The sequence below is a fragment of the Trifolium pratense genome, linkage group LG6 (genome assembly GCF_020283565.1).
Source record: "Trifolium pratense cultivar HEN17-A07 linkage group LG6, ARS_RC_1.1, whole genome shotgun sequence".
In the NCBI taxonomy this organism is placed as follows: Eukaryota; Viridiplantae; Streptophyta; class Magnoliopsida; order Fabales; family Fabaceae; genus Trifolium; species Trifolium pratense.
The window spans coordinates 24,542,920-24,565,376 of NC_060064.1; the positions used below are offsets into that span (position 1 = coordinate 24,542,920).

The 22,457-nt window shown below is 30.1% G+C and overlaps 3 protein-coding genes across 4 annotated transcripts; 2 read left to right on the forward strand and 1 right to left on the reverse strand.

Annotated features, from left to right (window-relative positions):
* Positions 1-2,570: 2,570 nt before the first annotated feature.
* Positions 2,571-6,197, reverse strand: LOC123893225 (protein trichome birefringence-like 3). 2 transcript variants are annotated; one of them, XM_045943162.1, is made up of 6 exons: positions 5,866-6,197; positions 5,011-5,254; positions 4,721-4,892; positions 4,254-4,453; positions 3,733-3,891; positions 2,571-3,067 (listed from the first exon to the last, which is right to left on the reverse strand). In XM_045943162.1, the coding sequence occupies exons 1-6, from the start codon at positions 6,053-6,055 to the stop codon at positions 2,737-2,739; spliced, it is 1,296 nt and encodes a 431-aa protein (XP_045799118.1). In that variant the 5' UTR covers positions 6,056-6,197; the 3' UTR covers positions 2,571-2,736. The 2 variants fall into 2 exon arrangements, with proteins under 2 accessions (XP_045799118.1, XP_045799119.1); XM_045943163.1 differs by having other exon boundaries at positions 5,011-5,251; positions 5,866-6,194.
* Positions 6,198-8,298: 2,101 nt separating this feature from the next.
* On the forward strand, positions 8,299-9,681 carry LOC123891570 (putative nuclease HARBI1). The gene is made up of 2 exons (XM_045941452.1): positions 8,299-9,041; positions 9,146-9,681. The coding sequence occupies exons 1-2, from the start codon at positions 8,399-8,401 to the stop codon at positions 9,616-9,618; spliced, it is 1,116 nt and encodes a 371-aa protein (XP_045797408.1). The 5' UTR covers positions 8,299-8,398; the 3' UTR covers positions 9,619-9,681.
* A 5,107-nt stretch (positions 9,682-14,788) lies between these two features.
* LOC123891962 (eisosome protein SEG2-like) lies at positions 14,789-15,794 on the forward strand. Its single transcript, XM_045941824.1, has 2 exons — positions 14,789-15,388; positions 15,627-15,794. Exons 1-2 carry the CDS (start codon positions 14,789-14,791, stop codon positions 15,792-15,794), a joined length of 768 nt encoding a protein of 255 aa, XP_045797780.1.
* The last annotated feature ends 6,663 nt before the right edge of the window (positions 15,795-22,457 follow it).

Below are 22,457 nucleotides of genomic sequence, written 5' to 3' on the forward strand. Positions count from 1 at the left end.
AGACTCGTCAAAATTAACGGTTTATGAATTTTTATTCAATACCGTTAATCTTGATGAGTCTCAATAACATATCAAATGATTTTAAAAAAAAATTTAAAAATTTATGGATGATCTAAACGATATAAACTTTTCATCCAACGGTGGATTTTGTAAAATTCGTATTCGTTATAAAAATATCGAAGACTTGTGCACCATGCACCACTTGATTAAGTGGTGCATGTTAGACAAAGCCTAAATACAATACTATTTATGGTTCAATCACAATCATCCACCTAAATCGTGTACTGATACATATTCACATAATATGTGTACCGGAGTATTCACCTTAAAGAATTGTCAATCTTTTTTATTTTTATTTTTTTTGACGGATTTTTTATTTTTTATTTAATAGTGAGAGATTTGAGTAATATGCATGATGTTTTAGATTTGATATCATTGGCAACATCGTAAATAAATAAAAAAAAGACTAATTTTAAAGGAAAAGCAATTCATTAAGTGCACGGAACAATAATAATTTCATTACAAAACTTCAATAATCACATAAAAAATAAAAAACTTTAGTTCTATGCGTTTTATCTCCACACTTCAAGTCGTCACCCTCTTCACCCTAATATCTGTCTTAACCTCAACTTTAATTTAAGTTTATCAACGCAAATACATCCGCTCTCCTCTTGAGCACCACCATCATCCCTCATCTGGGCCGTATTTGAGGGAGGACGAAGAGCGCGGCTGTTCTAGATCCTTAAAAATTAGGGTCCAAAAATAATTTTTAAATAAATACCAAAATTTTTAGGTGTTGAAAATAATATGCCAAAATATCTTTTGAAGATTTTAAATTTAAATGTATTTTAAATTTATATTTACAATAATATATTTGTTAGGAGTTATTGTTTATATACTTTTTTTGTTAAGGGAATATTGTTTATATTTATAATAATATACCGTAAAAGTTCGAATCTGAATTAACGTGCATTGAAGTTACAAGTAGAGCTGTAAAAAGGGCCTTAAGGGGCCGGCCCTTTAAGGGGCGGACCCACTTATTCCTGATTATTAATTTTATTTAAATTTTAAACAATTTTTCTAGTGTCGTGAACTTATTCTCGTTTTCTTCAATCAGCACTGTCCACGATCGGCACCCTAAAAAAACTGTGTTTAAAATTTAAATAAAATTAATAATCAGGAATAAGTGGGTCCGCCCCTTAAAGGGCCGGCCCCTTAAGGCCCTTTTTACAGCTCTAGTTACAAGGAAAGAAGTGAAGCTTATAATATAATGTTGTACTTTGAGAAATATAGAAATCAAGGTTGTTAAAAACTCGTTTTAAATCGTAAACTCTATGTATTCTACGTCTTAGGTATGACTTTCGTGTTACATTGGAGCTAAAATCATTTTGAGTAAAACCGAAAGTCAAAATGAGTTTACACGATTGAACTCCCTGTAAAATAGTAAAATCACTTAAACTCGCATGTTTTCACTAACGATTGGAACTTTTTTTTAGTCAATTCAAAAGTTCAATTTTGTCATATTAATAATAGATAAATACAATATCTTATGTTGAGTGACGCTTAATTTTTTATAATAGTTCATGCTAATATGAACAACAATTACTTACACTTGTGATTATTTTTTATAATAGTATAGATGAGAATATTTATTTATAAAATGGGACGGAGTAACGTAGGAAGCACATTAAGAGTTAGAAAAATAATAATTTTTAGTACTCGTGTTAATGTCTCGTATTTTTATGCAGGGGTGCGAAAAAATAAAAATAAAACAATAGAAAAAGAATAGATGAAAACAAGTGAGAAACAAAAACAAATAAGTAATTATTATATTTTGATAAAATAAAATAATATTACAAAATTTTAGGCAATTATTTAAATACAATAAGTTTTTTAGGTAGATTGACGAAATGACGTCTGACCTAGCAATTTCGAAATTTCTGTCCGTTAAATTAAGAATTTGGACATTTAAATATAATAGATACATGAATATTGGAAAAAGAAAAGAAAGATACATAGTATAATACGGGTTAAAATATACAACTATTTTGTATTTCAATCATATATAATATTCAATCTCACGCGATATATATGATTCAAAGAGTCATATTTATTATATAAAAAAAAGAGTCATATTTAATACGTAAAAAAAAAAAGAGACATATGATTTCTTTACAAGATATATTGATGAGAATATTGTTGTTGTGCTATTTGTTATTGAAATGCATGACTATATATAGTCATATTTACCTAATGAGAATGAGAGAAAATCAATTAAGTATGTATTATCCAATATTTAAAATTTATTTTTATTTAAAATTAATAATATATTAATTTTGTCATATTTTCTTTAAAAATAAATTAAAAACAAATTTGGGGGCCAAGCTCGCACAATTGAAACTTGGGGGGCCAAGATCGCACAATTGTCAAACTTAAGAGGTTACAAAATTGAAACTTGGGGGCCAAAATCGCATAATTATAAAACTTCGGGGCCAAAACTATAATTAAGCCAAAGAAAAAAGAACAAAAGTTTGCTTGTTTTACTAAGGCAAAAGCATAATTAACCTTCATTCAGCAATTAAAAAATTGTTACATATATCACAAATGGTATTAAAAGATTAATGTACACAAACAAAAGAGTGGACATCTTCATGTCACAAGAAAAAAATAAAAATAGTCAAAATAAAAAAAAATAATAATAAAAAACAACATTAGATTTTTGTGCAAGACATTTTGTTACAACAATGCCAAAAATATTTGATTCCAAGTATCAGGAACACCAGGCAAACACCAATGTATACAATCTGCATTTTGTGGATTAGTTCTTTCTTCTTCACTTAATAATTTTCCTCCATTTTCAGTATACACTGAAGAATGACCATCAATTCTATATTCTGATATTTGTGTTATGTTGATAAATGTAACTGGAACTTTCATTTTCTTCACAACTTTTGCTACCACACTCATTATTCGTTTATCAGAACCTGTTCCCCAATGCTTCTTTTTTCTTACTGGTTTTGTCTCATTGAAGCATTTTTCATCTTTCATGTTCCCCCAATCTTGACTCCTATAAATAAGATATTTTAGTTGTTAACAAATCTCTAGGGACTAAATAGTTATTTAAGCTAAAATAAGGGTAAAGGTTTAAATATGATTTTAGTCCCTGCAATTATAGTTATTTAATTGTTTTTTGGTTTTAATCTCTGTAAGTTTTTTGTTTGGATTCAATCCTTGTAAATTCAAAAATCGTTGTTTTTAGTCCTTAATGTTAGATTATTAGGCCACACGGCGTGATTATATTAGGCCACATACAATGAAGCACGGACACTTCTCGAATTAGGCGTGTCCTAGTGTCAGACATGCATTGGTGTTCGACACCGACACATATGATTCCATTGAATTGGATCATTTTCTCAAATTATTATCTGTATCGACGTGTCAATGTTTGTGTCGTGTCTGATGTCCGTACTTCATAGGCCACATATGACTTTAGAGACTAAAATCAACTGTTTGTTTAATTTGCAGGAATTAAATCCAAACAAAAGAACTTACAGGGACCGAAACAAAACAAAAAAAAAAAAAACAGTATAATTGCAGGTACTAAAATCATACTTAAACCAAGTGTATATTATAGGGACTGAAATGTTATTTAAGCCAGAAAAATACTTAGCTTAGCTGATAGATTAAGTTTCTATAGAAAATTGAACTTGAAAGTTTTGAGAAGAGAGAGACCTTGTATGTGTAGGTGACATTGTTGTGAAGAAGACTCTAGTTTTGTTTGGATTGATAGTTGAGTCAACCCAATTAGCCCAAGTCTTCAAAGCTAATTTGTAAGCAACTGGTGTGTCAAATTCTTCATACCCTTCTTGTCCATTAGCAAATGAACCCCATCTAAAGTTTATAAACAAGATGTTAGAAACCATTTTCATCCCTTTGGTTAAAGAGTGAAACATCAATAGTGTAAGTGATTATTGAATGTTGATCATGGTATTAAATTGCGGCGCTCGACCTCAAATGCAGCCACTATATAACATTTTCAGATGTTTCCACAATCGCATCACAACCATAATTAGAGCTGCAATATAACGGTTTTAGAAGTGTCTGCAACGACATCACAATCATAAGTGTGGCCACATCAACTAGTTTTTTCCTTCATTTTAGGTTCGCAGGAAAACTACAACTACAATTTAAAACCATGATAAAACCATGATAATGATTGTGCACAACAAACATAGGTATTAAAGAAAGCTTACAATGATTTAATCCTAGCACCACTCATCCACCAAACATAGGTATTGAAAACAAGGATATCTACTCCTGTCCAATTTGTTGCTCTCTCTTTAATAGCATCAACTTTAATTATCCTTTTCTTTGTATCTCCAATGATTTTTATGTCAGTGTTGGATTCTACCAAATATGGGGCCCAATAGAATTCTATAGTAGCATTGTATTCCTGTCACAACTCATTCAAGTATTAGCAGCAATGTTTTAAAAACCGGACAAAAATCAAACAGCTGAGACCTTCATATCATGGTTCAATTGGTTCAGTCGATTTAACCATGATTTAACCATCAAAACGGATTAAACCAACTACGGTCCAATCGCAGTTCAACCAGTTTAATCCGATTCAATCAGACTACAATACAACCGGAATCAAGTGGAAAATAGCCTCTGATAATATCGTATTAATAGATTATTGAGTATGAGTATGCATCAATACCTTAGCTTTGAAGACTGAATGAACAAGTCCTCTATGCATAGATTTCTTCTTTTCAGGTATAATCCATTCTACCAAACAGATAAAAGATTCCCATTGATTTCTTTGCAGTGAATCCCCTACAAATAGTAACCTTTTCCCTTGAAGCTTTTTAAGTGCCAACATAGGATTAAAACTACAAAAAAAAAATTAAAAATTAAAAATTTCAATACACTTGCATCATCCAAACAAACACATCTATAAAACAAGTTTTGAAAATCACAATTAAAACTTGTTTGGAGTGTAGAACTTACCTTGGCAAGGTACAATCTTCTGGCTGCCACTCCCAATGTTGGTAATCAGAATCATTTCTACCATTTTTTATACAAGAAAATTGTCTATCTATATATGGACAAGTTATGTCAGTGTAGATAGGTTTTATTGATTGGTTAAAAACCCATTTTCCATTGGCAATGTTGCATTCTTCTGAGTCAAATTCAAATCTGTCATCAATCCATGTTGTATTTACAATCTCCTCATCAACTTTTTTATCACCTGCTAGGATAATCAGAATATGATACACATCATTGCATTATAAATTTAAGGCTCCATTTGTTATCGCTCTTGTCCTAAATATAAGAAACAAATTACTTTTTAGGTTCATTGAACAACTAATAATGTATATGGTCTATATTATAAGTCAGATACATTAGTTGTTCAATGAACCTCATTTCTTATATTGAGGACCGGACAGAGTATAAAAAAGAGTGATATTGACTTTCAATAATTTAGAGATTGTTTAAGAAAAATAGAAGCTATTTTGTGTTTGTCTACCTAATGAAAATCACTTTTTTTTTTTTAACAAAAAATATCTATCAGAAATGATTTTGAAGAGAAGCTTTTCATTTAAAGTAATTTTCGATTTTTCTTTTCCTTAAGATTCTCATTTTGTCTAAAACCGTAACAAACAGGTGAAAACATTCAAACGTGACTACTATTTAAAAAGTATTGGAACAAACAACTATGAAAAGATTGGGTCTAACATGTTAGTTCAAATGGGAATCAAACTAATCGGTCCCATTTGAACCGTTACACCCAATATTTAATTGATTAGTAGTATTAAGCAAAGAGATGAGTATATAGTTGTGGCATTTTTGAAGCCAACTTACTTGATTTTGGTTTATTTGGTTTAGTGTTCTTTCTTGGACAAGGTTTAAACTTGAAAATGGAGTTAGAAGAAATAAAACTGAGTCTCTCAGCATACAAAACAACTATGAAAACAAGAACACAAATTGTGATGATAATGATGGAGAAAGGCATTTTTCCTCTATGAACCTTCATTATTCCAGAAGGGATCATGAAGAAAGGAGTGAAAAAATAATCTTAAAAGTAAGGAAAAAAAAAGAGGGAATGAATTAGTGCATAATGCAACAGAATGATGAGGACATTGTAGAAAAAATTTAGAGAGGTAAGGTTTTATGCATTTTTGAGTAGGAGTGAAGTTAAAGCATAGTATGTTTTGGTCATGACTAAAAAAATGTTAAAATAGATACTAGAGGTTATAGAATGAGTTGAAAAGGTTACATCATGCTTTCTATATTTATCATGTGGGAAATATATATACTTTTGGAAGACTTTTTAGGTTCTGAATTGTCTATCTCTTCTTTGACATGTTGAATATTCCATACATTTTAGGTTCTGAATTTCATGTTATCTAGTATATGTTTGTCAAAAATGATTTTTTATATAGATTTGTGTCTTATAGTTACATCACTATATATTTTCCAATTGCCACTACTTTTTTATATACTAGATCAAGTAGGTATGGCTCATAAACATTATAAATTCTAATGTTTATAAGTTGAATGATACCTTTTGTAGTATTTGTAGTGGATATATATCATGATTTATATAAGTGACAAAATTTTAGTTAGACTTTAAAATAATTGGTTTTGAAATTTTCAATTTGCTTAAGAATTAAGAATGTAATCTTTTAAAGTGTAACTATAAGGATTTTTTTAAAAAAAGTTGGTCTAGAAATTTATATACTATTGGTGACATTATATCAATGATCATTAAGGTCCTTGTGTAAATTATACTCTTGATTTTGAATTTTCTATTGTTTTTTATTTTTAATTAAAAGATGGAATCATGTACATAATTGAATGTGTTCTGCACAAACATCTACCAAACAATAATGTAAGGATCACTAATCAATAATCATGTTTGATCAAGGTTAAACCTATTTAATAAACATTGGACCAAAATGCCCTTCTCATTGACAAAAAATGAAAACCAACAATTTTGTTCTCCCTCTTTACACAATTTATTATCTAGTGTAATTTGTGCAAGTTGTTCCAATATTGAGTAGGACATGGTAACTTCCTACATGTTGTTTTTTCAATTTTCAACTTCTCCTTTCCTTTTTGATAGTAAGGGTCCGTTTGGCCCGACTTTTTTTCTACTTTACTACTTCTTTTAAGTGGAAGTAGGGCCAAACATAATTTTAATTAAGTTCTTAAAATAAAAAGTGTCTTTTTTGTAGTGTTGAAAATACAATATAAGTGACTTAAAAAAAAAGAAGATAAAACCAACTTTAAACTAACTTATACGGAGGTTTCACTCTCCAAGTCTGCTCATCGATTCCCGTGTGTGCCACTTTATATTTTATTTTAATTTTTAGCACAGTTCCCGCTTTTTATTTTATTTTAGGTAGCTATTCCCGCTAAAATTGATTACCCTATTGTTCTCATTGTGCTATATATTATTACTTTTTCTTTGCACCACACTACCCCAAAACCCTCACGCCGCCTGCTGTGTTGCAGATTGCAGGTATGAATTTCTTTTTTCATTTGTTTAATTCATATTTTTTTGTCTTTTTGTTGATTAGTTTAATTTTTTTTACTTTATGCAATTATTTGAGATCTACATCATCCAGTTTTTGTTCTTTTATTCCTTGATTTCTATCTATTTCTTTTTTGTCTATTTGTTCTTTATCACCTATTATCTATGTTGTAAAATTTATTTATTTATTCTTGCATTTTTTCCGAAAGGCAAAGAGATATCAATAAATTAAATAGTTGTAAGACATGCCTAGATCAATAAGAGTAGAACCAATAGCAACCAGATCTAATGAAACAAGATGATTCGTGCCTCACATACAAAACCAATAGCCTTAACTAGCAACCAACTCCCTATGAATAACACAAAAAATTAAAAAGAACAAATCAGAACCGAAACAGAAACCCAACCTCCCTAATAGATATTTTTCTATTTCGTTTATATTTTATATTTATCATTTGATGATAAAGATATAGGCAACAAACTATATTGATCGGGTAGTTTAAATATTATATTGCAAAATATTAGCTTTATGCTTTATCCAATAATTAGCTTAAGCTTGAGATTTATGCTTTAGGTTTAGATCTTGCTTTGTGTTTTATCCAATAATTAGCTTAAGCTTAAGCTTCGAATTAATTTGTTATTTTATTTTGTGGTACTTTTGTTGAGATTTTGCATTACTATTTATGCATTTGAGCTACTTTAATTTATATGTATTAACATTTGGTAATTTCATTGTTTTCAAATTATTTTCAGATGTCTTCTAATCAAATCAATGAGCATTCAAGAAAAGTTAAAAAAAGAAAATGTAAGTTTTATAAAATATGTTACGGGGCAGCAATAATTGCATATGACTATTATATGAAGTACCTATTGAAGCAAGGTAATAGATTTCTTTATTCTCATGGATGGACTTGGGTTCGAGAAACTCTTAACACTCCAGGTGAAAGTTATAACATGTTTAGAATGGAAACTCATGCTATATTGAAACTTGAAAAATTATTAGTGAGTAGGGGATGGTTGCACCCATCTAAAGAAATGACGTCATTGGAGGCACTTGCTATGTTTCTTTGGAGTTGTGCGCATAGTGAAACTAATCGAAATATTCAAAATAAATTTGGAAAGTCGGGAGAGACCGTAAGTAGGAAGTTTACTGAAGTTCTAGAAAGTTTATGTTTACTAGCAAAAGAAATTGTGAAGCCTCCAGATTTTAACTTTGTAGAAATTCCCTCCAAAATCAAGGATGATCGAAGGTATTGGCCATACTTTGAAGGATGCATCGGTGCTATAGATGGAACACATATTCCTGCAATTGTTCCCACTAAAGATCAAATTCCCTATATTGGAAGAAAGGGATATCCAACACAGAACGTCATGTTAGTGTGTAACTTTGATATGTTAATCACTTTTGTTGTTGTTGGATGGCCTGGTACTGCACATGACACTCGTATTCTTTCGTCTGTTATTGAAGAAATGAAAAGTGTTTTCCCTCATCCTCCTGAAGGTACGACTAATATTTATATTATAAATAAAATTTGTCATTTATATATTTATCAGAATCATTTTTTCACATAAACTAACTATAACTTTTGTTTTAAATATTTATAGGAAAATACTATTTAGTTGATGCTGGATATCCAAACATGAAAGGATATTTATCACCATATAAAGGTGAAAGATATCATATTCCTGATTTTAGAGATGGAAGTCCAGCAGAAGGCATACGTGAAGTATTCAATCATGCACATTCTTCATTGAGAAATGTCATTGAAAGAACAATTGGCGTTTGGAAGAAGAGGTGGCATATTTTATGTGATATGAGACCATTTCCACTAATCAAACAACAAAAGATCATAGTTGCAACAACAGCGCTCCATAACTTCATTCGAATATGTGGTGTTGAAGATGTGGAATTTAACAAGTGTGATCAAAACCGTGGGTATATACCGGAGCGTGAAGAAGAAAGAAATACTAATGAAGATATGAGTTCACACAATCTTAGAAGAGTACAAGATGGGAGCTATATGGATAGAGCTAGAAATCAAATAGCCACTAGATTGTTGGAAAACAAAATCGTTTAAGATTGTGATGATTTATTTTTTACAATAAGATTGTGATGATTTTTTTTTTAGTTATGAATTATTTCTTAAACTCTTTGAATTTCATGTTATTTATGATAAATTTGTATTTCAATGTCAAAAAAAATATAGAAATATTTCACCAAACAGATTGTAACTTAAAAGTACTAATTAAGTTGAAAAAAATAAAAAATACCAAACAACTTCAACTTTAACTTAAAATTTCTTATTTTCAACTTTAAGTTTAAAGTAACTTTTAAACCAAAAAAAAGTAGGGCCAAACGCACCCTAACTCTTAGTTGCATGGACAACTTTCTTTCTTTCTTCTTTCTTCCTCTTGAATTTTTTCTCTATGCCCATTTGTCTTTTTGTATTTTTTGAGGAATCTCTAAAAATTTACTTTCTCATTTTTTGTCATTCAATTTCTTCTAAGTGTAAGCTAAGTAGATTTAGATGTTAATAGAAATTAGAAAATTTCTAACTCTTGTCACTTTTCTTTTTGGTAGTGTTTTTTTATATATAAGAAGGAAATTTTGGTAAAAATTGCTATTTATAGTGTTATATGATTTCATAATATTTTTTTTCCTTCAGATTTTCACCACTAAGTATCCGGCCCACTGGACCGCCTAATCTGGTTCAGGCGTCAGTTTTAACATCAAGTGGTTTCAGCTCTCTCTTGATCGCAATTATGGTAATCGAACCGTGATCTTTCCTATTAAATTCAGCGCTAATCACTATTGAACCAACTAACGATTGGGGGATAAAAAAATTATCTTTATACAAACAAGGAAGAGGTTGTTTAAAAGGTTTCTTAAATAGAAATATATGGTTAAGGTTGAATTAAGTGAAGTTTCTTTAAATAGTAATATACGGTTAAGATTGAATTTCCTATGAGAGTGAAAGTAGGTGAGTGAGATACACGGTTTTATTGTACTTGAAACTTAACATGAGATGGAAACTTAGCTGAATTTATTTGTACTATTGGAATAGGATTTTGTTTCTATACATTATTTTGGTGATTTGTCAAATAATAACTCCTTTTAGATAACTTTTTCACTTTTGAGGAATTAGTGAGAATTAGTATACGTTATGAAAATGATAATTATTTGGCATATTCAAAACATTTCTAAAAATAATAAAGATGACATAATATAATGTATTTATTTCTTTTTTTTTTCTTTTGTTATTATAAAATTTTCACCACCATTTTGCGGTGATAAATATTTGTCGGAAAACTTGTATCCCTATTTACAGGCCCAAATTACTTGTTACTTGAATTAGTTCATTATAGATGATGTACTTATTTCTTTAAGCTGCACAAAAATTACATTGGTACGAATGAAACTTAATTCTACAAAGTCGGTTGATATTTAACATCAATAAAACCCTGTTTTCAACGGTTCATAAATATACTAAAAACTTTGTTTTTAACTATGTAAAATCCAATTATTCATTTTTTTTTCTTAGAAAAAAAAAAATGAAGATAATTTTTCAACAAGAGGGGTATGAAAGGTTAGCTGTTTTAGTGGGAAAGATATGAAGTGCATGACATGATATTATAATATCTTTAAAAGAAGTATTAATGCAGCAATGAACCAACCTTATGTACCTATTTAGCCACCTAAGATCTGGGTTTGTAAATTTTTTCAATTTGGATATAGACACTACAACTTAATAATACACAGTGGTTGCATTAACCAAATGGCCCAAATCAGTACAACTAAAAATTGACCATAGCTACAAATCCTTAAATTAACAACCGAAGTGCTAAATCCTAATTATCATGATACAATTCCTAATCAACCCAACAAAATTTTATTGGGTGAGCCAATAGCATGGATGTTAAAGACACAAAAAAATCACCAATTAATAATTAAGGAATAGAAACCACCATGTAATCAATCATGCACCAACATCAAACTCATTGCTAAAATTGAGTATAATGAATGAATGATAAGCTTACCACTTGCATTTTGAGGAGATTTTTAGTTAGCTGTTGCTTGAAAATCAGATTTGACCTAATGCAACAACATCAATTTTCCAATTTTATGTAACACAATTTTCCCTCTAACTTTAGATGCCCATATTATGTATTGTGAATATTATATTCATTCTTTTTGGTACATAAATATTGTGAATATTATATTCGTTCAGAAAATAAAAATTTAATCCAGAGGGAATAACTCATCATCTTATATATTCAATATACTTCCTTCGTCCCAATTTGATTGACACAATTGACTGTTGTGCACTATTTACACATGTTGCTTTAACCTTATTTTTCTACTAATAAACAAAAAATAAATATTAGCATATAAGATGTTGTTTGATTCGTCTCGATAAATATTTTCAAAAAATCAAATTTTTATAATTTTTACTATTATACAATTAAAATATTAATCGTCAAAGTTATACATCAGCATACGTGAAATAGTCAACTGTAACAATCAAATTGGGACGGAGGGAGTAAATTTTTTAATGGATATTAGTCATTGATAAATAGAAGAGAAAAGATGTTGCAATTTAATGATGTAATAATAACACATGGCCTGGTTGGAGACAGGCCGGCTATTAGCATGTGCAGGGTGTGCTACGTAGCCGGGCCTCAATTTTATTGGGGTCTCAACAAAAATTTATATGGCAGTAGTTCTCTGCAAAAATATGAAAAAAATTGATTCACAAAAATAAAATAAGAACTCAATATTTTTTTTAACCTGTCTTTGTTAAAAAATAATTTCAAAGGCCCAACTAAAATGGCTAAGCTTCCGGAAAAAACATAAAGTGAACAAAAAAAATACAATATGAAGATTTATTTAGATGAATTTACTTCAAAAACTACTATAGAAGTTAAGTGTTGCGTTTACGTAGTTAAAATGTATTTTGTCGTGATTGATTAAAATATGAATATTTTGTATGTTAGTTATAAGGATGACAATTTTTTATGTCATTAATGTTATTTACAATTTAAATAAAAATTATTCTTTCTAAATTTTTTGCATTTTTTTTATTAAAGCTTCTATTCTTAACATTCGGAGCCGGGCCTCACTACAGCATTTTTAGCTTTAGGCAACGAATTTATAGGCAACGCCTGAAAAACCGTTGAAATAAGGGGTCACAGACAACGCTTTTGTTCCTGTTGCCAAATTTTTATACTTTGTTCACTTCTCTTGTAAAAGCGTTGGCTATTTATTTGGGGCAACGGTTTTACGCGTGTTGACTACATAAAACTGTTGACTTTTCATATCCTATAGGCAACCCTTGTGAACGGTAGATTAAACCTATTGTAGCAACGGTTTTTTATCCAATTTAGCCCACCATCTTAAAACTGTTGCTTAAAAATTTATAAAACTGTTGACCAAAGTCATACATTTCAATTTTGTCAAATTCATTGGGCGCTAAATTCTCCCACTCTTTTTTTCTAAGATTCCCTCTTTTTTTTATTAAATTTTAAAATAAAAAATTTAGACACATTAATAGGCAAAAAGAAAACACCAAACTCAAACAAAAAACACAGTTCTCTCTCTTCACCCAAAAACTTAACGCAATCACAAACAATGGAGACTCAACCAAGCTTCTTCATCCATCGCGTGAACTAAGCTTCTTCCATCAATTCCTTCCTCTTCTTCCATCGTTCCCCTTCCATTGTTCCCATTCCATCGATTTCTTCCTCTTCCTCCATCGCGTGAACTATTCTCACAAAAAACCCTAATCCTTTTTCATCGATTTACTCGGGTTTGTAATCAAAACAAAGATTGAAGCTCTCAACTGGTTGTGATTGAAGCTCTCAGTTGGTTGTGATTGAAGGTCAGGTTTGTAATATTTCATTTATCTCAAGTGAATAAAACCTTTTTCTTTGTTAGGGTTTCCCTTGGTAGAAGAAAACATGAGAAACTTCATTATTATGCTCTGTACCTAGGGTTTTCTAAAGCATTTCATCTCATTTTTGTGGCTCTTAAATATTTCACACACATGCCTTCACATCTTTGTTTATGCGTTTTTTTTTTTGCTTTAAGAATATTCTGGTCATTGAATCTGAAACAATGGAGACAATATGTTTACTTTAACATAGCAAGGTTCTTAAGTAATTAATATGAAGCACATACACATCTCGGATTAGGCGTGTCCCGGTGTCGGACACGCGTCCATGTCGAACACCGACACACCGACACTTATAATTACATTGAACTGTGTTATTTTCTCAAATTATTATCGGTGTCGATGTGTCCGTGTCGTGTTCAGTATCAGTTTCTGTGTCTGTGCTTCATATTGGTAATGTAATTTAAGTGTAAAATTGAAGTGTGACTAATAGAATTTTATTATACTTGACAATTTTTAGATTTGCATATGGTTATGTTGCCGTCAACAAAATGAGCCATCATACATGTTTGGACCTTGTAGTCCTCATCTAGATATAGTAGGACAATTGATTTAATTTTGATGAGATACCATTAGCATTGTTTGAGCTTCAAGCTCTAGCTTTTATGTGTTTATTTCTATAGAGGGACTAATAAAAGTAACAAATATTTGGAGCAAAGTAGTATGGAAATAAAGCTACTGAACATATATATCAATGGGTTCACACACACACTAATCAAAGAGATTGTTAATTAGCTTTGTTAAAATAATAGAAACAGGGGAGGGGGATTATATAGCACACGTAAGTACTTTGTGATATGTTATCTCACCCAAATACACTTTGCTAATTAATTTCCACTACATAGTATTTTGGCTACTTTTATATGTTTCCTATTTTTATTTTCAGGGTAGCAGTACTCACAGGACAGTGTTTCTCAAGCAGTTTTCATCTAGACGGCTTCTAACTGGTAACGTAATATAAGGTTTTTTTTTTATCATTTGATGTAACATGAGTTATCTTTACATTAGATTTAAAAGAATTCTTTATGTTCTAACAATTTCTACTAGACAAGAAATCTTCCGGTACATCCTTCATTGTTTGATTTATAATATTGTTATGAATAATCTATTGTGTGCCTTCAGGGCTTGTCTTGCATAATCTATTTGTGTACCTTCAGGACTGGTGTGTCTGTGATTTTTATGCATTAATTGTGGTAGTGCTGGTGTGTCTATGATTTTATGCTGTTTTGGTTGTTAGTTAGTGCATTATGTGTAGACGTTTCTCTAATTTTTTTGTGTTTAAATACTTTCAGAACAAATGAAAAAGGAAGCAAACAACAATACAAATATGAAATCTCATGTCAAGAATCAAAGGGGTGCTTCCAGTTTGGAGCTTCCACAGTTCAAGTCAAGCAATGAATTATTGGCTAAGCGTTACAAAATCAAGCGTGAGGAGGGAATGGCCAATCTTCAACAAACGAATGCATCTATAACTAAAGTTGGAGCTCCTAGTAACAAACAAAATCAGCCACCAACTACTCAACCGTTCAAGTTATCTATGTTTGCAACAACTGCGAAAACAAATTTGAATTCGATTAAAGAGCCAGTCACGAAGCCTAATCCAAAGAAAAAAATTTCAGACAATGCGAGTAGGACTCAACCTAATGTTATTGCTGAAAGGAGTGTAGAAAAGGAAGTTTCCATGACAAAACACAAAGGGTTGAAGATTCAAGATTCAAAAGGGCAAAGTTTGGCTCAAGGTAGAGGACCGGTACCTACACAAATTCAAGAGCCAAAGGAGCAGCCCATGAAAAAAACAATGATTGAAGATGGATCAATGGAAAGACAGCAAACTGGGAAAAACAATTATGTTGGAAATGGTAGTTTGTTGGATATTGTCTTTATGGGACATCTACTTGTGAACTGTTAGTTTTGTTGGATATTATTTGTTTTGTTAGATATTGTGGTTTTTGTGAACATATGTTTTGTCTGTCAAGATGATGAGTTTGTTCTGTGTGTGCCCGAGTTTTGGTTGTTGCTTTACCTGAGTTTTTGGATGTTATATATAGCAGGGCTGCTTTTGACTTTTAGGCTTGATTTGTATTTAATTTTGCTATTGTTAGTTTGATTTGTATTATATTTTCATATACTTTTAGGTTAGAAATGAAAATGATCATGATCAAGATGATGATGATCCTCAAGATGATGATAATCCTCAAGATGATGATGATGATGCTGCTTATGATCAAGAAGATAATCTTGATTGTTCTCAAAATGATCCTCAAGATGATGAATTTCAAGATGGTGATGAAGACCAATATTGATTCAAGCATGGAAGATTATGTTTTGCTTTTTGTAACAAGTTAACTTGTAGTTTATTTCGTTTTGATCTATTTTGTAAAGTTAACTTCTACTTATCGCATGGATCTATCTTGAAAAATACATTATGTACCATGTGTATTATGCAAATTAGAATATTATTGACAATTAAATAATTAGACTTGAAGATATATGGAACATTTTATTATGAGATTATTGTGTTTAGTTTAATTTATCGAGAATGTTGCGTAAAGCATGATAACTACAATTGTATCACCATATGAATATAATAGTAAATTTAAATAATTTAATTATGTTTTTAGTCAACAAGTTTTAGACAACACTTTCAAAGTTGTTGCTTATATAAAACAGTTGAATTAACCGATAGACAACAAGTTTTATCCGTTGCTTGATAAAAACTGTTGCCTTTCCATATATTTTATGCAACGGCTATTTACGGGTTGCCTGTATAAAACCGTTGACGTTTAGCTTTCAAGCAACGGTTATATATTGTTGCTTTAAGGGAACCGTTGCCTAAAACTAGAGCAAACATCGTTGTCTTTGCATATGTTCAGCCAACAGTTTACTGAATGTGTTGGTAAAAAGTCAAAAAGCGTTGCCTGTTCGAATAGGTAACGCCCGTATACACCACACCTGATAAACTGTTGACTAAACGTTTAGGCAACGATTTTTGTACATTTTACAACGGTTTTCAGTAGTTGTTGAAAGCGAAAAATGCTGTAGTGCCTCCAAATTGTCGGGACCGGCCCTGGTTGGAGATGGTTTAACTATTGTAGTTGTGATTGTGATAAAGACATCTCATTATGAGTAGTTGTTTTTTCACTCTAATAAAAAAGATATTGTAGTTCATAACCATCAAAATAACTAAATAAGTCGTCACTCAAAATAAAATCATGAAATTCAGGCTTGAAATTTCAAACGTATAGCCATATATATAGTTTTATGGATTTAGCTAACTAATCATGTTCCACATTTTTTATCGACCAAATGTTACTGCAATTCAAAAATAAATGAGATTTCATTAATTAATTAGATAAATGAGACATACAAGTGATAAGATTAGATAATTAAGGACGTTAGCGATCTCCTAAGTTCTAACCCTAGCCGTCACCTTTTTTCTTCTTCTTGGTTTATCAAAGAGGGGTGATTTCAGGTCAAATCTTGACCTAAAATCACCCCTCCAAATTGTTTTTTCTTTCTCGTTATTAAATAAGTGTGATTTTTCACATATTTGTTTGGTTTTGTGTTATTTGTAATCCCGTCCTTGTGCGGTGTATTCTGTCGTGCCGTCTCTGTGCGGTGTATTTTGTTTTCCCGTCTTTGTGCGGTGTTCATTTGTTTCAGGTTGAAGGATTAGATCCGATCAAGTACAAATCTATCCAATGTCAACTTTTGTGTCATCAACGCTGTAGATCTGGGGGCATGGACATTCCAGACACTTCAATATAGTCATATATGTAGACTTATGTAATTTGCCGTTTTATGCTATTAACATGGATGCTGTGAGTTTGTTTGCAGATTCATCCTTTTTGTTTTTAGCAAATTTGAATTTGTATTACATCGATGTATTCTATCAGTTTGAATGAATGAATATCCTTTATTTTTAGTCAAAAAAAAAAAAGGACGTTAGCTTTTACGTACGTAGTAATAGTATTTACAAACTTTTCTTAACTTAATAACCACCTACTTGAAAGAAAGAAAGAAAAAAACTTTATAACCACCTTATATATGGATCCTCATCCATTATTATTAGTAGTAAGCAAAAGCTTTCAATTTCAATAAAAACTACTCTCTCCATTCTTTTTAAGTGTCTTTTGACGTCGAATTTAACGTTTCTATTTAACAATTTTTCTAGTATTTTAAAGGTATGATTTGTCAATTATACTCATTGTCAATTATTCTTATTAATATTTTTTTTCAATAAAACTAATTATTTTAAGGGTGTGATCCATATTTTATATTATGTAAAATTATGTAAAAAAAAAAAAAATACATGTCTTATGTTACGGAGAGTTTGTTAATAAAAGATTTTTGCCGCTCAATAAAAAATGTCAAGGGTATTATTGGTATTATGAAAAGTGCACACCAAAATTTTTTGTATCCTCTTTATATAGATGTATAGATATATTTGAAATACTAAAGTTTTCTTTTATTTTTTTGTTACATAACATATTAAATTTTTGTTTTTTTTTTGTACATAATATAAATTGATTGGAAAGAGAAAGTGTGTGAAAAAAAAAGAATATTAAAATAAGAGTATAATAGGAAAATAAGTGCAAAAATACATTTTGTTAATTTGGTGTTACTATTCTAAAAATATACTTAAAAAGAAACGGGGAGTAGTTTAAAGACATGTGCGAACGGGTCAATTGATTTTTATTTGTTATTTAAGTTTGATATTAAAAAATTTGTTATAATTGAGTAAAAAAAAGTAGAGTATAATTGAGTGAAAAAAAATAGTTGGTTGTTGCTAAAAATGATGAAAATTCAAATAATATAAGATTTTGCACGTTTGTTAGGACCATTAAATTAGAAATTTTATTAGGAATTTTATGGTAATTTAGTAAATTTGATAGTAATTAACTTTATTATATTTTTTTATACTAAACAAAAGCTTTATTATATTTTTTTTTATAAGAAAATTAATTTTATTATATTATTGGATAGTAACTAACTTTATTATATTATTAGTAGTAATATTTTTATGTTTCTATTATATATGTTCCTATTTTTATGCATATTTATTTCATTCTTTCTATATTCTATAATCTTTTTATTGGTTTTGTTTTGTTCATATTTTTAAGTATCAATTCATATATAATCATTTCATTGTTTCTGTTTTTTCTATAATTTTTTTCCCTAAAGTTTTTGGCTTAAATGCAGTTTTGGTCCTCCTATTTTCAATATTTTGAAGTTTTAGTCCCCTTATTTTAAAAACCAACTTTTTGGTCCCCCTATTTCAATTTTTTAAAATTTTTGATCCCCCACCCTACTTTTGAGTCAATTTTGATGATGTGGGCAACTCTCTTGTGACGTGGCAAATTCCACATGGACACAACAATTACATGTCATTATTTTTTATTTTAATTTCAATAAAATATATTACAATATATTTTTATTGATAAAGTAATAAATTAAATTATAATATTTGTTAAAAAAAAATAATCTCTATACTGTAAGAAAAAAAAAACCTAAATCCCAAATGAAATCCATCTTTTATGAACTAGTATTCTCTCTATTCGTCTGGCATATCTTGTGCCCCTAGCTAAATTAATTTCATTCTTCTTGCTGCAAAAAAAATATTATTCTCCCTCATTGAGTCTATACTCTGTTCCATTGTTTCCATACGTTTTTGGTTTTACCCTTTTGACCAAATTATCAAATTAAAGCTTCTTAATAATTTGTGTTTCCTTTATAAAGATGGATTTTTTATATTTTGCTCCTACTTGAGAGGATCATTGTACTTGAATTAAAATTTGTCAAGTTCTGTCATGATAATTTGGGTAAAGAACAATCTCTTTGTTCCTCAATAGGAACATGATAGACACAAATTTTTTTTACGATAGCTTTTTATATGTGAATGCTTATGGAGGAAAAACTTAATTGATGGATGGAGAAATAGGGATCGATTAGGGAGAACATGGAGGGGAGGATATTGGTTTTAGGAAAGTTGGATTCAATTTGAAATTCACATATTCAATTTTATTTTATTTTTGAAGCAGGATTCAATTTTTATATGTAACATATAATTTAATTAAATTAATTATTTTATCAATAAAAATATTTTTTAACGTGTTTTATTAAAATAAAGAATAATTACATGTATAATTGTTGTGTCCATGTGGCATCTGCCATGTCATAAATGACTTGGCCACGTCATCAAAATTGACTCAAAAGTAGGGTCGGGGATCAAAAGTAATAAAAAATTGAAATAGGGGGACCAAAAAGTTAGTTTTCAAAATAGGGGTACTAAAACTTCAAAATATTGAAAATAGGAGGACCAAAACTGCATTTAAGCCAAAGTTTTTATAATTTTTTTTATTGTTTCTATTTTTATGCATAGATTTTTATATCTTTATTTTGTTCCTATTTTTATGCATATTAATAAAGTAAAAGTACAAAAAAGGATAAAAAATTTAAAATATTATTAAAGTTGATAAGAATAAATTAATAAACTTGATAATAATCAATTTTATTACTATTAGATTAAAGGGGGCTGCTAACTTAGACCAAGTTGGGTCTAAATTAGCAAAGTGCACCTTTTCAGTTGGACCAAAATACCCATTCTTTTTAATTAATTAACCAAATTACCATCAATGGACGCGAATCCAGTGTCGCGCGCGTACCGCAGGACCATGGTTACAGGCCGTTGATTTCCATCAGACAGCCAAGATCTGATCTCATCAAGACTGTCTGATCAATCAGACATCCCAGATCATCCGAATCCATCAGATTCCAGCGCGTGCACCACACTGGATTACACCCTGGAGAGAGAAGAATCTACTTTTTAAAAGCAGGACACGTGTCGCTGTCTGATTGGCTGGGCGTGATATTTTTCCATTTAATACTTTGAACTCAATTATTTCGTTGTAAATTAATTTTTTATTTTTTTTTATACCAAAATTCATAATTTTTTTTTTCTCTACAAATAGAGACTTGGTTCGTTTGATTTGGACACAGAAAAAAAAACCCAATTTTTCACTACCTTAATCTCATTTTTCACTACCTTACATCAACTCACTGAAACCATTCTACCAGGAAAATGGTTTCAGATTACAACTCTCTGAAACCATTGTACCAGATAAATGGTTTCAGAAGCAAACACAATTAATAAATTACTCACTGAAACCATTCTACCAGTAAAATAGTTTCAGAGTACAACTATGTGCAACCATTCTACAAGCTAAATGGTTTCAGAAGCAAATAACTAATAATCAACTTACTGAAACCATTCTACCAGCAAAATGGTTTCAGATTACAACTCTCTGAAACCATTGTACCAGATAAATGGTTTCAGAAGCAAACACAATTAATAAATTACTCATTGAAACCATTCTACCAGTAAAATGGTTTCAGAATACAACTATGTGCAATCATTCTACCAGTAAAATGGTTTCAGAAGCAAACATTAGTTTTTAATTACCGTTTTATCTCATTTAATTAACTAAAAAGAGTTTCAGGTCTCAAAAAATTTCATAAAATATACCAAAAGTTCCAGAATATTATCTACTATTTTCCTGGTATAATGGTTTCAGTGAGTTGGTTGAGTGGTGCGTGTTAAATTACAACACACAAGTAACGTATTTAGTAGACAAAAAATGAGATTAAGGTAGTGAAAAATTGCATTTTTTTTTCGGTGTCCAAATCAAACGAACCAAGTCTCTATTTGTAGAAAAAAAAAATTTATGAATTTTGGTATCAAAAATAAAAAATAAAAAATTAATTTACAACGAAATAATTGAGTTCAAAGTATTAAATGAACAAAAATCACGTCCAGCCAACCATTGTGTGACACGTGTCCTACTTTTAAAAAGCAAATTTTTCTCTCTCCAGGGTGTAATCTAGTGTGGCGCACGCGCTGGAATCTGATGGATCAGGATGATCTGGGCTGTCGGATTGATCAGACAGTCTTGATGAGATCAGATATTGGCTGTCTGATGGAAATCAACGGTCTGTAACCATGGTCCTTCGGTACGCGCGCGACACTGGATCCGCGTCTATTAATGGGTATTTTGGTTAATTAATTAAAAAGAATGGGTATTTTGGTCCAATTGAAAAGGTGCACCTTGCTAACTTAGACCTAACTAGGGTCTAAGTTAGAAAACCCCTAGATTAAATTAGATAGATTAGATAAAAAAATAATAATGACCTTATGAATTACTTGTAAGACAAAAACAAAACAAACTACACCTTCTCAATTACGTATATCCCCCATATATCTCGTGTATCTATTCTAACAAATTGCCACCTCTTATATCTCTATAATTTGGATTAGTATGATTAGTATCCGATTACAACATCAAATAAAAGAGTATTTTCCAAGTTATAATTCCAACTCCAAGGTTTATATATAGCCACACTACAACAATTGTTGTCTTTGGCAACAGTGTTTTATGCAACATGTAAAAATTGTTACCTAAAAGTGGCTTAGTCAACACATTATGACTGTTGCCAGTTCTTTATAGGAAACGCTAAATAATTGTTCCCTTAAACTGAAAAGGGAACAGTTACGGACTGTTATTATGATATTTCTTTTGCAATAGTTAACAACTGTGCCCCTAGATATTTGTGGGAACAATTTTTAGCTGTTACATTATTTATGAGAAAAGGCTACATTTATGCACTGTTACTTTTAATATTCAACATCACAAAGTTTTTTATTTAAGTTTATTTTTTGAAAGATAAATATTTGACTATGTTATTATAAGAGAAATTCTTAGGTGAGCCATCACCTAAGCACTAATAATTAAGCACAAAACCGATCACATGATTACAACTCATTAATATATTAAATAATTACAAATAATTAATAGCGAAACAGCTAAAATCAAATCTCTATAAATAAGGAAAGAAAAAAAGAGTTATATAAAAAAGGCAAATGCTAAATAGTGCCCCCGGGGCACTCTTTAAGCCCTTAAATAGTAAGT